General features: G+C 35.5%; 1 protein-coding gene across 1 annotated transcript in view; it reads left to right on the forward strand.

Moving 5' to 3' along the window:
- Positions 1-16,811, forward strand: part of GMDS (GDP-mannose 4,6-dehydratase) — a 583,021-nt gene that overhangs the window by 256,866 nt on the left and 309,344 nt on the right. Inside the window, exons 5-6 of the mRNA XM_055321890.1 lie at positions 12,573-12,765; positions 13,617-13,721. Of these exons, the coding sequence (XP_055177865.1) occupies positions 12,573-12,765; positions 13,617-13,721 (298 nt within the window). The remainder of the gene's footprint in view (positions 1-12,572; positions 12,766-13,616; positions 13,722-16,811) is intronic.

Genomic DNA, 16,811 nt, shown 5'->3' on the forward strand with positions numbered 1-16,811 from the left:
AGGGCAGGATGGTTGCATGTGTGCAGATTTTTAAGGAAGTTCATCGAGAATTAAGCATATGTTTGATGTTAGAAATGCTGGAGAACATGATTGGCTAATAAAATCAAATTGTTCACAAGGTTTTATAATACAGAGCAACAAATTCACTGACTTCCTTTAAAAAAAAATCAGACTAGTACTCTGTACTTGATAAACTTCTCATGGTTATAAGTATGATTCCGAAATACACAAAAACATCAGAGATCTGGAAAGTTACACACAGACCATGGGCCAAATCGGTTCCCATGCCTGTTTTTGTAACAAAGTCTTATAGAAACACAGGCACATGCATTCATTTATAAGTTTTCTAGGATTGCGTTCATGCTAACAGCAGAGCTGAGAGTAGTTGTAACACAGAATATATTTTCCACAAAAATGAAAATATTTACTATTTGGCCCTTTGCGAAAAGAGCTTTCTGAGCCCTGAACTAAGGCATAGTTCTATTTTGGAGCCAAGGTTGAATAATTAAAAAACTTTTTATCATTATTTCTTCCATATTTCTCAGTGTTATAGGATGAATATGGAGTATGTTTCTCACCATGAACAGAGCTGCTTTTGCAGAGGCATGGAGACGCAGTTAACAATAGGAACTCGCTACCTAATAAGGAGAACAAAAAAATAAGACTGATAAAAAACTCAAGCCTACAGAATTACTCCCTACCTTCCCCTTCTAGAAATATCTTCTTCACTTGGCTCCTGGAACCCTACCTGTTTCTAATTCTCTTCCACTTCACTGACAGCAACTTTCCAGGCTCTTGTGCTGTCCTGTCAACCCAACTCCAGTCCTGCAGCTCAGGGTTGGACCTTTTCTCTTTCCCATTTACCGAGAGATGTCTCAGTCTAGGGCCTCACCTCAGTATTACTATGCCTGTGATCCCAAAGGCCCATCTCCAGGTCTGCCTTGCCCTGAGCAGCAGCCTCCCATTTCTTTTTGTCTATTTGACATGCTTCATATCATTCCACACTGAAGTGGCTCAAATCAGAATTCTGGACATTATCTCCAAAGTTCTTCCCTTGGCCCCTCCTTCTCCATAAAGGGTACCCATTTACCTATTGTTTAAAACAAAAACGTAGGCTTCATGGCTGACTCCCCTTGTCCTTGAGTTCACAGAAATCACACTTCTCCCTGCTTCCATCCATAGCATCCTTATATAAGCTGCCATCACTTTTTGTCAAGACTATGGCAGTAGCCTAGCAGCTACTGGTTCAACTATAGTCCTCCTCCCACCCGACCCCCAGGTACTTCTCCATCTCATCGCCTACTCTCTTTTTGTCACTAATGACCCTCTGCCTCTTTGGCCATTCCGCTGTCCCGAGACAAGTGCCCACTCTTGCCTCAAACCTTTATACTTGTGTCCCTTCTATGTTTACGTGCTCTTCCTTCTTCAACATCTCTCTTCTTTCTTCCCTACCTCTGTTCAAATGTCACCTCTCAGAGAGGCCTTCTTTGCTTTCCTCTCTATCTTAAACAGCTAATGCTTTGTCATCTCTGTGTTTGTCCAGGCCTCCACACTACTTCATTTCTTCTTCATTTTAACGTTCTGTTTATGTATTATCCATCTCCTCCATCAAATGGTAACCTCCTTGAGGGTAGTTATTTTATCTTATTCTCTATAGTATCCCTCATGCCTGAAACATTGCTTGGCATTCATTCATTCATTTATTTTTTTTTCATTCATTTATTGACTGAATAAAGATAGCATGTAAACTAATGAGGAGTTTAAATGTCAAATATACAAAGACCAAAACAAAAATATCAAACTAGTGGGAAAGAAAACAGACTACCAGAATGATAGAAAAGGTTGATAACTTAATAGTATTGAAATAGGTAACATTTCAAAGAGGAAGATGGACAAATCTCTATATAAATATGAAAGCAAAGCTTTAGTATAACAACTATGACAAAGGTTTAATGCTTAAACACTAACCTATATAATAGAGGTAGAATTCAGAGTAAAGGAGAACCATCTTAGACCATAATTAATGATGTCAGGGTAGGAGAAATGGATTATTGAAATAGCCTAAGACTTTTGTAGTGGGATATACTCATCTGTAACACACTACCAGGACAGTCTCAGGGAAGAGTAGCAAAACCTTATAGAACCACACAAGTATCTAAAGTCAAAGGAAAATCGTTAATTCAAGTTCAAATATAAAGCAAACTGCTCTTATCAACATCCAAAGACATAAACAGATATCCTCAGAGTTATCCTCATTCATAACTGCGTGGTAAATCATGGCCTTTCTTGAAACAAAAAGAAAACCAGAGATGGCCCGTAAAAGTCTGTGTGGGACCCAGACAGAAACTGAAGGTATACATAGTTTTACATATGTATACCATCCTTAATTTTACATAGACTGCAGATTGGAATGTAAATTCTAGAAGCATTTTGGTTGTATCAGATTATTATCATGGCAGGCCTGGGTTCACTGTACTAGGCCTCATGTCAAATAATAATGATAATTCCTCATCCTTAAAGCCCTTTGCCTCTTCAAAGTCATGATAAATACATGTTCATTTTATAACTACATGAGAATCAAGCAGAGCTGGAGGAGGATATTCCAATCTAGTAGGACAAGAAAAATGTATTACTGATGACAAAATATTATTTATATTAGATTATTATAAGAGAACATGAACTGTGTCTGGTTAGTAGAGTGGTTTCCATATGGTGGTGACTGGAATGCTCCATTTTTGCCTATTATAAGTGATCACCACAATTGAATACTTGAGGTTGGAAATGTCACACTTTGTGATTCCTTACCCAAGAAACTTCCAGCCCTCTTGGATATTTCCTGTGAGACTGCTCATTAAGAACCATTCTGGAAGTTTTCAGGCAAGGCCCACTGCCTCATTCAGTGGGCTTTTCGGTGTTGAACTCATTCTTACCTTGATCCTTATTCTCTCATGCTAACAAGCTTCCCTTTTTCATAATGAAGATTCTTAGGAATTAACCCTGCACCAAACCTTAGCTTAGGGCTTAATTTTTTTAGTCTACAGTGAGGCAGACAGCTCTAGTCATCAGAGAATGTCCAGTGTGAATAGTTTATCAAAACTACCCCACAGATTCTTCCTCATACTTTCTCTTTACTCTTACCTTGAAATACAGATTAAATAAAGAGTACACATGTTCAGAATTCTGAAATCTATTAAAAGCAAAAGCTGAAGTGAATGAAAAAAAAAAAACAAAAAACAAAAAAAAGAACAGTCCCTGCTCCTGTAAATATGCCCTAGACTATGAGCTGCACAGAGGCAAGGGCCTTGACTATTTCCATTCACCATAAAATTCCCTTGAGGGGCATAGAGGTCAAAATGCATCTAAAATTTAAAAATGAAAACCCATTTGAAGAAACGTTCTACTTATTTATAACAAAATAAATGAAATATATTTAACTACCCTACGAATATTAATAGAACTATTACCTTCTAAAGTCAAATGAATTGGAAAAACATATTTCAATAACAATTTTAGTTAGGAAAAATATCTCAAAAACAGAAGAGAATTTCATAACAAATTGATGATTAAGGCCTCACTTCCTTCAGGTTTTTTAGTTGAAACAAAGAGAAAAATTTATTGAGAAATTTAAAGATACACAAAATTATTTGTAATATACGTTGTGATATATGCCCTAGACCACGTGGCCATTCTTACACCCTGTAACATACGTCATTTGTCTTTCCAGGCCCTTATGGTTCAATGATGCAACCTCCAAATCCCATATGACTTGTCCTCTCTAGCCTTGCTCACCATCTGCCTCCACCCCAGCCCCACTTGTCCCTCAATGCTTCCAGCAAGCCCTACCTCAGGGCCTGGGTATTCACTATCCCCTCTACTCAGAACCCAGATTTTCGCATGGCTCACTACCCTCCTTTCTTTCCCTCACAAGGTCTTCCCTGACCTTGCCATCTAGAACAAATAGTTCCCTTCACTCCATCCTCTCACTGTATGCTTCTCTCCAGAGTACTCAGTGTATTTGATTGTAAGTGTTCATGTCTTCATTTGTCTAGCTGGCCTATTCGCTCTCACAGGACAGCAGGTTATTGTGTTTTTTTGTTGACTTTTTTTCCCTCATGCTTCCTACCACTTGGAAGAGTCCCTGCCACATAGAAGTTGCTCCAGAAATATTACCTGAATGAATGGCAGTAAACCTGAAGTTTGCCCATGTAATTCCTCAAGGACCTTATTATACAATTAATAATGGAGTGAACTTTAAATATAAAGTATATAAAATTTTTAAAATCTCAGTGAAGGAGCCAGAGTTTCCTAGATAAAAATGTTGCCTTGGAACAAAAGATTGGTATGGCAAAATAACCATATGTGGGAAAAGATAACCAGAGACCAGAAGAACACTTCCTCTAACGTTTGCTTTCAGAGACATAAAGAGACTCAAAATACCAGTAGGCTGAAAATGTCTAAGACCATAGAAGCAGCTGCACTATTTTTCTCAGGACTTTGAACAACAAGAAAAAGTCATAATTAATGAGAACAACAATAAAACATTACTTTCCATCATGAATCAGTCTTTCTTAGTTAGCAGAAAACCAGGAAAGCTGGCATTTACATAGCAGCTAGGACTCAAGGCAAATCTGTTTTACCAGAGCCACAATAAGAGTAAAGCAAGTGTGGAATCAGAAGAATTGCAGATCAGTAAGCAGGAGGAGCTTCCTCGGAGGAATCTAGAGAGTGTGCATCCCTGTTTTAGAAGCACCTTCCCTAAGCAGCAGGGCATCATGTCCCAATTATAGGAAATACAGAGGTGAAAAGAAACATATCTGTGTCCCCCTCACCTGCCTTACAAAATAGATGCAATAGGGATGGAGAGAGACATGGCTGAAATGTGTGTGCAGCCAGGTGGGGGACAGGGACTTAAAGGAGGTGAGGAGACAACGACAAATCAAAGAAGGGATCAGGGAGGAGATGGTCTAAATAAGCAGTGCAGATGGGGAGATGGGAAGCATTCTAATGGGTGGGCCAGCAGGAGTAGAGAAAGGGAAGATGCACATATTTGGGAAATAAGTCTCCAGGTTAGAGAAAGAAAAGGACAGGAAACAAGTAGGCATTAATTTTGTAAACACCAGGAGAGGCCTTTCTGGAACTGAAAGGCAGGTCAGTAGTCTATTTAGCAGGTACCTAGGAGGCAAGAAGGTTGCAGAACATTCAACAGGAGCAGCGTCATTTCCACCAGAGCTTCTTGCCGTGCACAGCAGTCCCTGTCTCAGATCTGTTTGCTCCCAGCGCAGCCAAGGCCCAGCTCAGAAACTCTTCTTCCTCACATTTATAAACCTCATCTTATACAATTTTTGCTTTTCTGCTGTACTTATATTTTTGTTCAAAACCTTTTATCTTTACAAATTGGGGCATCAAATAATCATAAGGTTATTATTTCACTGAAGTAATAAACTCCTGACAGACTAAACAAATGAGACATCTTTGCTCAATGTAAATTAATAGGTAGGTTCCATTAAGTTTTTGAAATCCTCTAAGGAGATTAAGGACTCCCATAGGGGATCAGAACTTTCATCACACAGAATAAAGGAACAACCTCTAGATGCACCATGTTCTGTAACACCTCTGATGAGAGTCATTGCAGCACCATACTATAGGGACTAGAGTTTTCCATATGTCATCCTTAATGCTTACTACCAAAATAGGGTATGAAAAGATTTGTCGAATGAATGAATAACATTAATTTTTTTCAGAAGTTAACATTTCTACCCATAAAGGCAAACTGAAACTTTTGCTAATGACAGTAAGAAAGATATATGGTACTCTACTTTTGGAGTTCCCTAACATTTTTGCTTTCTTGGAGAGCACAGTTCCTGCAGTGGAAGGTCAACCACACTATAATGCCTTACCAAATCTTATAACTCTTCCCATTTACTAACACCAAAAGGAAGCTAAGCTGTCCCATTGAAAATCTTCATTTCTGAATGGGCTTTTTCATCAACTTTAGCAATGAAACCTCAATCACAATTCTTTGCCATATTCTGTATCCTCCAAGAATATCTGATCCCATTCCTTAAAACTTCTCTTCGTTTCTCATTTAAGAAAGGCCACAACTTAAAAAAAAAAGAAAGAAAGAAAAAGAAAGAAAAAAGAAAACAATTAAAATAAGTCTCTTGGCTTAGCAGAAAATTTTAATTTAAAAATACTTTGCAACTTCAGTTATCGCAAATCAGTGATATCAGGCATCTTTTTCTTTTCTAGTTTACAGAGTTGTATCAGCTGTAACACAGAAAGATCTGTCATGATTTTTATATGAGAAAATAGAATCAGAATTATCCAATTTTTCAGGAGAAAAAGTTGCAGAGGTTCTTTACAGATAAGTAGAAATAACCAGCAATCTTATTTCATAAATTAATTACATTGGGATGCTTAACCAAGGTCCACAAGGTCTATGGATAAAATTCAAGGATGCACATATTAATTTGGATAAGAAAAATATGCACTTTCATTTTTACCAAATTCTATCTGAAATTTAGAATTTCTTTCAATTTTGAATATAAGCAAAAATCCTTGGTAGTAATAGCACCAAATATGACTTCTCCACCAATGGGTACCGTAGACATTTCTATACTACAACAAAGTTGCTACGAAAGTCTAAAGTATCGCTTGTGTCCATTACTGCTTTGAAGTCACAAGTGATGACTTCTGGTTTCATTATATATCACATCACAAGCCTGGCTTTTAAATATTATATTAATATGTGAATATAATTATTTTCCCTTGTAATCCTAAGTATTTTGCTTCTTATACTTTTCAAAAACATTACTCTGAGAGTATCTATAGGCTTCACCAGACTACTGAAGGGTTCATGGCATAAGAAAGGTCAAGAATGTCTGTGGTATATCCAATAGTAGTAACAGAGTATCAATATTTAAGAATGTGGTTAAAGAATAAAAGCTCCAGGAGGATTCCTGGGTGGCTCAGCGGCTTGGAGCCTGCCTTTGGCCCAGGGCGTGACCCTGGAGACCCGGGATCGAGTCCCACGTCGGGCTCCCTGCATGGAGCCTGCTTCTCCCTCTGCCTGTGTCTTTGCCTCTGTGTGTGTGTGTGTGTGTGTGTGTGTCATGAATAAATAAAATTAAAAAAAATAATAAAAGCTCCATCTAAGAGAGATTCTATGTTAGGCCAGAAAACAAATTTAAGAGGACCGAAATCATATCAAACATCTTTTCTGACCACAAAGGAATAAAATTAGAAGTTAATTACACAAAGAAAACTGAAAAATGTAGCAAATCAATAACATGCTACTGAATGACCAATAGGTAAAAGGGGAAATCAAAAGAGAAACAAACAAATAAATAAATAAATACCCTGAGACAAACAAAAATGGAAATGTAACATACCAAAATTTATGAGATGCAGCAAAAACAGTTCTAAAAGGTAAGTTCATAGTGATAAATGCTTATCTCAAGAAAGATGAAAAGTTTCAAATAAACAACCTAAATTCAGCTTCAAGGAACTAGAAAAAGAAGAGCAAACAAAAGAAAAAGTAAAGAAAGGAAATAAAGATTAGAATAGAAATAAATGTGAGACTAAAAAGATAAGACAATATTAAAGAACAATGAAACTTAGGGCTGGTTCTTTGTTAAAGATAAACAAAATGACAAACCTTTAGCTAGACTTACCAAGAAAAAAAGAGAGGATTCAAACAAATAAAATAAAAAATGAAAGAGATATTACAACTGAAATCACAGAAATGAAAAAGAACTATATGACCAATTAAACACCCACAAAATCAATAACTTAGAAGAAATGAGTAAATTCCTAGAAACATACAACCCAATACAACTGAGTCATGAACAGAAAATGTGAATAGGCCAATTATAAAAAGGAAATTGAATCAGTAATCAAAAACTTCTTAAAACACAAAAGTCCAATACCAGATGGCTTTACTTGTTAATTCTGCCAAACATTCAAAGAAGAACACCAATACTTCTCAAACTCTTCCAAAAACTAGAAGTGGGGAAAACTTTTCCAAATACATTTTATGAGGCCAGCATTACCCTGATACCAAAACCAGACAATGATGCCACATAATAAAATAAAATAAAATAAAATAAAATAAAATAAAATAAAATAGGCCAATATCACTGATGAACACAGATGCAAAAATTCTCAACAAAATACTAGCAAACTGAATTTTAATGATCATTACAAAAGTTATACACCTTGATCAAATGGGATTTATTCATGAGATGCAGAGGCACAAGGATGGCTTAATAGTAGCATATCAGTGTGACACATGAAACTAATAAAATGCAGAAAAAATATTGTGATCATCTCAAAAGATGCAGAGAAAGCAATTGCCAAATTCAACACCCATTTATGATAAAAATTCAACAAAGCAAGTAAAGAGGAAACATATTTCAACATGATAAAGTCCATAAATAACAAGCCCACACCTAAAATCATACTCAGTAATGAAAGGCTCAAAGCTTTTCTTCTAATATCAGGGATAAAAAGGATGCCCATTTTTATCACTTTTATACAACGTAATATTGAAAGTCCTAGTCAGAAGAGTTAGGCAAGAAAAAAAAAGTCATCCAAATTGGAAAGGAAAAAGTAAAACTATCACTATTTGTAAATGATATGATGATATATATAGAAAAGACTCCATCAAAAAAAACCAGTTAGAACTAATAAATTTAGTAACAATGGAGGATACAAAATCAATACACAAAATCTATTGTGTTTCTGTACATTAATAACATTCTATTAAGAAAACAATGCCATTTAAAATTGCATCAAAGAGAAGAAAAAAAAAAAACCCTAAAAATAAATTTAACCAAGGATGTGAAAGACCTATATATTGAAAACTACTAGTCATTGATAAAAGAAATCGAAGAAGACACAAATAATGGAAAGATATTCCACATTCATGGATTAGAAGATTGTTAAAATGTCCATATTACCCAAAACAATATACAAATCTAATGCAATCAAAATTACATTGGTACTTTTCACAGAAATAAAACAAATAATCCTAAAATCTGTATGGAATCACAAAACACCCCCTAATAACCAAAACTGGAGGCATCATACTTTCTGATTTCAAGCTAGACTATAATGCTATAGCAATCAAAATGGTATAGTATTGGCATAAAAACAGACACATAGATCAGATGAACAGAACAGAGACCACTGAAATAAATCAACACACACATAGTCGATTAATTTATGACAAAGGATCCAAGAGTATCCAATGGCGAAAGGACAGTCTCTCCAATAAATGGTATTGGGAAAACTGGACAGCCACAGGCAAAAGAATTAAACTGGACCACTGTCTTCCACCAAACACAAAATTTACTCAAAATGGATTAAAGACTTTAACGCAAGACCTGAAGCCATAAAACTCCTAGAAGAAAACACAGGCGGTCAGGTCTTTGACATTGGTGTTGGTGATGATTTTTTGGATTTCACACCAAAGGCAAAGGCTACAAGAGCAAAAATAAACAAATGGGACTACATTAAATTAGAAAGCTTCTGCACAGAGAAGGCAACCATCAACAAAATGGAAAGGCATCCTACTGAATGGGAGAAAATATTTGTAAATCATGTATCTGGTAAGAGGCTAATGGCCAAAGTACATAAAGCATTCATACAACTTAACAGCAAAACAAAACCAAAAAACAAAAAACGCAGCAACAACAAAACCCCAACCCAATCAGTCTGATTTAAAAACGGACAGAAGATTTGAATAGACATTTTTCCCAAGAAGACATAGGATGGCCAGCAGATAGATGAAAAAGTGCTCGACATCATTAATCATCAGGGAAATGCAAATCAAAACCACAATGAGATTATCACCTCACACCTATCAGAATAGCTATTATCAAAATGTCATGAGAAAACAAGTATTGGTGAGGATGTGGAGAAGAGGGGACCCTTGTGCTTTGCTGGTGGGAATACAGGAGTGCACTGGTGCAGCCACTATGGAAAACAGCATGGAGTTTCCTCAGAAGGTTAAAAATAGAACTACTATATGATCTAGCAATTCCTAAGGAACTGAGAACACTAACTGTAAAAGATAGCTGCATTCTCATGTTCATTGCTGCATTATTTATTGTAGCCAAGATATTGAAGCAGCCCAAATGTCCACTGCGGGGTGAAGGGATAAAGCAGATGTGGCATAAATATGTATTTTCATCTATCTATCTATATATAGATATATGTATATATGTACATACATATACATATATATGTATGTGTATATATATATACACACACAAATACATACATACACACACTGTGGAATATTAGTCTTAGGAAATAAAGAAGGACATTTTGCCATTTGCAAAAACATGTAAGAACCTTGAGGGCATTATTTTAAGTGAAAAAGGTCAGATAGAGAAAGTCAACTATGTATGATTTTACCTATATGTGGAATCTAAAAAAGGAATGGAGAAAATATGCTCATAGATACAGAGTTGCCAGAAAGAAGGGCGTGGAGGTGGTAGACAGTAGGTGAAGTTGGTGAAGGTGGTCAAAAGGTACAAACTGGTAGTTGTAGTAATTAAGTCATTGGTGATGTGTACTATGGTGACTGTAGTTAATACTGTATCGTATTACTTGCAAATTGCTAAGAGAGTAGATCTTAAAAGTTATCAGAAAGTTTTGTAACTGTGTATAATGGGTGTTAACTTGCCTTACTGTGGTGATAATTTAATGATACATAAATAATTATGTACACCTGACAATAAGATAATATTATATATCAGTTATACCTTAATAATACAATAAAACCTCCAGTGATACACAGTTTCACACTCCCTAGTATGTCCAAAATAAAAAAGACTGACTACAGCAAGTGTTGAGTAGGATGTAGAACAATTAGAGCTGGTGAGAATGTGAAATGGTGCAGCCGCTTCAGAAAACAGTGTGGCAGTGCCTCAAAATGTTGTATGCAAATGATTCTATTCCTAGGTACATGTCCAAGAGAAATGAAAATATAATATGTGGAAGAAGCCCAGTCACAAAAGCCACATGTTATGATTCCATATACGTGGAATCTTATTCTATTTCCAGAATAGGTTAATGCATAGATACAGGAAGTAAATTAGTGGCTGTGGGGGTGCGATGGGAAGATGGCAAGTGATTGCTAATGGGTACCGAGTTTCTTTTGGGGATGATAAACATATTCTGGAATTAGTAGGTAGTGATGATTGTTCAATGCTGTGAATATATTCAAAACCACCAAGTTGCTGGTAAAATTTAAAAGGGTGAATTTTATGATATGTAAATTTTATTCAATGAACTATTATTTGAAAAAAATAAAGTAACCCCAAATTGCACTTTCTTGGCTTTAAAAGATTGGAGATGAAACATATTTTTATCCTCTTTTATGTCATGGCTGCAGTGTGAGTTTTACTCACAGGCCTAGATGACATGTGTGTATTGGTCTTGAGTCTGGTCTGTGGTCAGCTGTCACCCAAGTTCCCTAAATAACCTGTGCATAGACAAGGCTGCAGCTTGTGCTCAGGCGACCCTCGGAACTAGCAGCAATGTGGGCCAGTAACCTCCTCACCCCAGAGTGGGGGTTTTTCCAGATGAAGATTGAGGTCATTCACCAGGCAGTAGGGAAGCATCTTTGCATTGTGCCCAGCTATATTTGGCCTGTAAATAACTCAGTGACAAAAATTTTCAGACTTACTATTTTAGGACATTTTAATATTAGGTTAACTTTTTTATTATATTTAGAAATAATTTAAGAAAAAACATATCAGTCACATTTATTTTTAAGGAATATGTTAAGAAACTGCAAAATACTGAATTGTTCCTTGACACTGTCTTTTTGGAAATTATTCAGTTCTGTTCATTAGCATCTTACTGTATTCAATGTGTCTCATAATTAAAAGATTATATAGGTTAAAAATGGCAAATAAAACAATCTTTTTAAGAATCAACTGTGTCTAAAGCACATGTTCTTAAACTGCTCCATGAGTAAAAGTCAAGTGGGGCTCACTATAAATGTGGATTTCCTGGAGTTCAACCCCCAAGAGATTGGTTCATTCTGAATTTTTAGAAACCCTTGAGATGATCCTTAGGAGCAAGGCTTGCACTTTGAGAAACACTGCCTTACAGACTTCAGCTTAGAATCGTTCTTTATTTTGCCACAGATAATTTTTTTTAATTTTTATTTATTTATGATAGTCACAGAGAGAGAGAGAGAGAGGCAGAGACACAGGCAGAGAGAGAAGCAGGCTCCATGCACCGGGAGCCCGACGTGGGACTCGATCCCGGGTCTCCAGGATCGCGCCCTGGGCCAAAGGCAGGCGTTAAACCGCTGTGCCACCCAGGGATCCCTGCCACAGATAATTACTATGTATTTCTTAAGATATTTTTCAGCCATTTGATGTTAGAAATAGAGGACATTCACACTCTTATTCTGCTATTAGAAAATAATATTTTGTCACAAGCATAACATTTCCAAGTCTGTGAAATGGTAAAATGTGTCTGTTACCACCATCAGTATCTCTGTGGCTGTTACCCACTAACGTGGTACTGTCTCCACCTGCTATTTCCAGATTTCTTTTGACCTGGCTGAGTATACTGCGGATGTTGATGGAGTTGGCACTTTACGGCTTCTGGATGCAGTGAAGACCTGTGGCCTTATCAACTCTGTGAAGTTCTACCAAGCCTCAACAAGTGAACTCTACGGGAAAGTCCAAGAAATACCCCAGAAGGAGACTACCCCGTTCTATCCTCGGTCACCATACGGTGAGAATGCACGGGTCCAGCCTTGAGCATGCACCATGTTCTGTTGGCATGAGGCACGCGTGTGCTTCTGCTTGAATTCCATTCCTGTCTCTCATCTGAAGTCATTTGAGTGTGAGAGTAAGAGCAGACCACAATGACTAGATGTTGGGAAGCCTGACTCTATATACTGCTCACTCTCCGTATTTGCTGCCACTGCCTCCAGGGTGAAATTACCACTTCACTTCAGTGATCCAGGTTTATCCAGCCCTTCCATACAGAACACTTGGAAAGCAAAATTAGACCCACATGATTTTTTTTTTTTTTTTTACTTAACTGTTATGAGATTTGCTGCAATGATAGGTTTCATTTTTTTATTTTCCCAATGGAAGTTTCCTTGTGTTCAAATATTTTAAAAAAAAGAAAGCTATTACCACTTATGTATTTGTAAAAAGAGTATTCATGAAAGATTTCAGTGGCCAAACTTCTAAGCCTCTAGAATCTTAAGATTTCATACATTTTTTTTTTCACTTTCTAATTCCTTAAAACTAGGATAAAAGAAATAAGACCTTAGGTCAACTTGATATATTGCACATACTATCATCAAATCATATAGATTATGGAGGACAGAATGGTAGGTATAACAAAAGTAAAAAAATTCTTATTTTCCTGTGCACATGATTAACTGGCAAAGGAACCTTTACTTTGTCTTTCGCTTTGACTCATATTTTTTCTATCTTAATATATTACAAATTATAATTTTTGCAAGTTGCTACTTCTCTAGCATGGGTGAAAATCACTGTCTTTTATAAAAAGACACCATCTTTTATAATAATCACTGTCTTTTATTTGCTTTTAAAAAATTATTCTAACAGGAGCAGCAAAACTCTACGCCTATTGGATCGTGGTGAATTTCCGGGAGGCCTATAATCTCTTTGCAGTGAATGGCATTCTCTTCAATCATGAGAGTCCTAGAAGAGGTCAGTAAAAATGTTGATGGACAAGAGAATTTCAGACTTTAACAACTACTAAAACAGTTGTATGTTACATTCTGAATATATATTATATAGACTGGGGAAAACTTCACATTTATTTTTAACTATATTTGACCCTCGAACAACAAGGGTTTGAACTGCACAGGTTCACTTATACACAGATTTTTTTTATAGTACTGTGCTATAAATATATTTTCTCTTATGATTTTCTTAATATTTTCTTTTTTCTGGCTAAGTTTATTGTAAGAATACAGTATATAATACATATAACATATAAAATACATGTTAATCAGCTGTTTATGTTACCAGTAAGACTATTAGTCAACAGAAGGCTATTAGTAGTTAAATTTGGGGGAGTCAGAAGTTACATGCATATTTTCTACTGCATGAAGGGTCCCCATCCGTTACCCATCCAAATTGTTCAAGGGTCAACTGTATTGTGAATGTCAGAAGTGGTAAATGAAGAACTATAAATCCATACTTAGTATGTTTGCTAGGGTTTTTTTATTCAACATGAAAACTAAACAGTGTTTTTATTTTATCACTTTTATTGGTAGGTCTTATCAAGCACATTTTCAACCTAAGTATTAGGAAGTTTTAAAATGAATGTAAAGGAAGAAGTAGTAAACTAATGCTTGTTTCTGGAAATCACTCTTACTTGTATAGGCTCAACTTGTAGAATCTGTTTTTCTACTTTGAGTCCATTAGGTATTCACTAACTTTTCTTTATATTCTATTTAAATAGGCATCCAGAAATTACTGTGCTTCAGAGTATGTGCTAAAATAAATTTGAAGTCAGTGCTTATATTTAAAGTCATTATCACTTTTTTTTTCCAGAAAACCATATTTTGTTTGTATTGGCTTATTTGCTTTTCATGGTTGCTGCTGAGACTGTTAGCAACATGCTACCTTTTCCGTTGCAAATATTAGATTTTAAATAAGAAAATGTGTACTCTTATCATTTCTGATTTGCTGAAGCATGAGAAATCTTTACAAAATATGTGTACTCTTCACAAAGTGAAAATTATCTGTACAATCTAAGAAGTTTTATGAAATTTCACCATCATTTAGCCTTTTAGCTTGAGAATCAATGGGAAGTCTAATGTTATGAGTTGTTTCATGTCCAATGACTAGTAATGCTTATAACTTTTTCAATGAAATTTTATGTGACTATATAGCTACATAATTAACCTATAAATTATGAGGAAAGAGTAAAGTGACAGATTTATAAAGGTATCTTTAATGTCAATACATTTTTATTTTATAATAGCATAAGTTAAAAATTCCCACGATACTCTGTTAAAGCATAAGAACCCAGTCTGTCATGCCTGTTGCCCCAAAAGAAAACAACTTAACAAGCAGCCAGAAAGATATCTTTAATTAAATTTTGTGGCTCTAGGTGTCCTTAGTAGAGGGAAAAGGAAAAAGAAGATCTTAGCTCTCCTTGCCCACAGCATTTGGTATGCAGGATGCTCAAGGCACCTTCAGTAAATGATAGTCTCTGCCTCTTGTAAACATTTTTATACCCATCGTTTGGGTTTCTGTGCTTTTCCCATACTTTTCTACCTGCAAAACAAAATAAGTGAAAGTCAATTCTTTTGGATCAGGTTAGGTTAGGGAAAAGCATTCTTAGTTGCAGAATGAAGAGATACATTTAAACTATGATCTTCCCTCAAAAAAAGAAAATCCTGTATTTGCATATGTTGTAATGAGAACTAGTTTTTGTCTTTGTCAGTGCTAAACACTTCTTAAAAAAAATTATTCTAAACTTAATACTTCTTTCTTCCCTCTCATTTCCTCTTAGTGATTGCCAGGTCTGTCCTCAGGCCCACTAAAACTCCTTCAGAAACACTCCAAGTGTCTTTATCTTAAACATACAGACAGGGTTATTCTATACGTAATATTCTACATTGAGGGCTTTTGTTAAAAGTTTGTTAAAAACTTGACCTTGTAGCATACACCATTCTGTTTTCTTTTGTTATATATCTGAAAATTAGTATCTCATTTTTTATTTCATTTAATATCAAATAATGAAAAATAGCATATGTGGAAATGATGTAATACTTATTTGTTAAGATATCTAATACTTTATACTTACAGCACTTTTTGAAAGTTGAAAATAAATTTTCATATCAATTTAAACCTACAGTAATACTATTGTTTTGTCCCAGTTATTATTTTCCAAAGAGATTCTCTATCAGACTGAGAATTCCTTAATGGTAGGTCTATAATGTTTTTTTAAATATTCAGCTTATAAAACAGTGCCTATCTGCTAATAAACATTTAATAAATATTTTTAAATGAATGAATGAATATTTCATGTTTTAGTAAAACTTTACTGACTTGAAAGCCAGACAGTATGAATTAGAGAACAGTAGGAGTTTATATAAAAGTTTTAAATACATATTGTTTTACTGGTTTCAAGCATAAGGGTATAGCTGAAGGCAAACTATTTTGAAGTAAAGATTCACATTGTTATACTTCAATAAATAAAATGCATTTCTAATGAATAAGCCTATATATCTATAATTGCTATTGTACTTTAAGTTAATTTATTTTCTTAACTAGGTTGAGTGTTTATATATTAGTCCTCCTTTGTCTTGTTATCACAGTGAGCAAATGCTCTTTTTAGATAGTACAGTGGAGGGACACCTGGGTGGCTCAGTGGTTGGGTGTCTGCCTTCCGCTCAGGGCGTGATCCCGGGGTCCTGGGATCAAGCCCCACATTGGGCTCCCCACAGGGGCCCTGCTTCTCCCTCTGCCTGTGTCTCTGCCTCTTTCTGTATCTCTCATGAATAAATAAATAAAATCTTATTAAAAAAAAAAGGTAGTGCAGTGGTAAACCTCAATCTAGTCCTAAGGTATATATTACAAATGCCCAGTTAGTAGAGCCCAAACGGATGCAGCCTTTTTTTAGGTTGTGTGCTTTTTCTCTAATGAAAAATATTTGACAAGGTCTCTTTTGACTGCAGAAATAGCATTTCATGAGAATTTCTAACTTTAAAAAGTACGGAAGAAGTATTTTTCAATATAAAGGTATTCTAAACCAGAGGTTAGCAAAATAATGGCTCATGG

The sequence above is a fragment of the Nyctereutes procyonoides genome, unplaced genomic scaffold (assembly GCF_905146905.1).
Source record: "Nyctereutes procyonoides isolate TBG_1078 unplaced genomic scaffold, NYPRO_anot_genome, whole genome shotgun sequence".
Classification (NCBI taxonomy): Eukaryota; Metazoa; Chordata; class Mammalia; order Carnivora; family Canidae; genus Nyctereutes; species Nyctereutes procyonoides.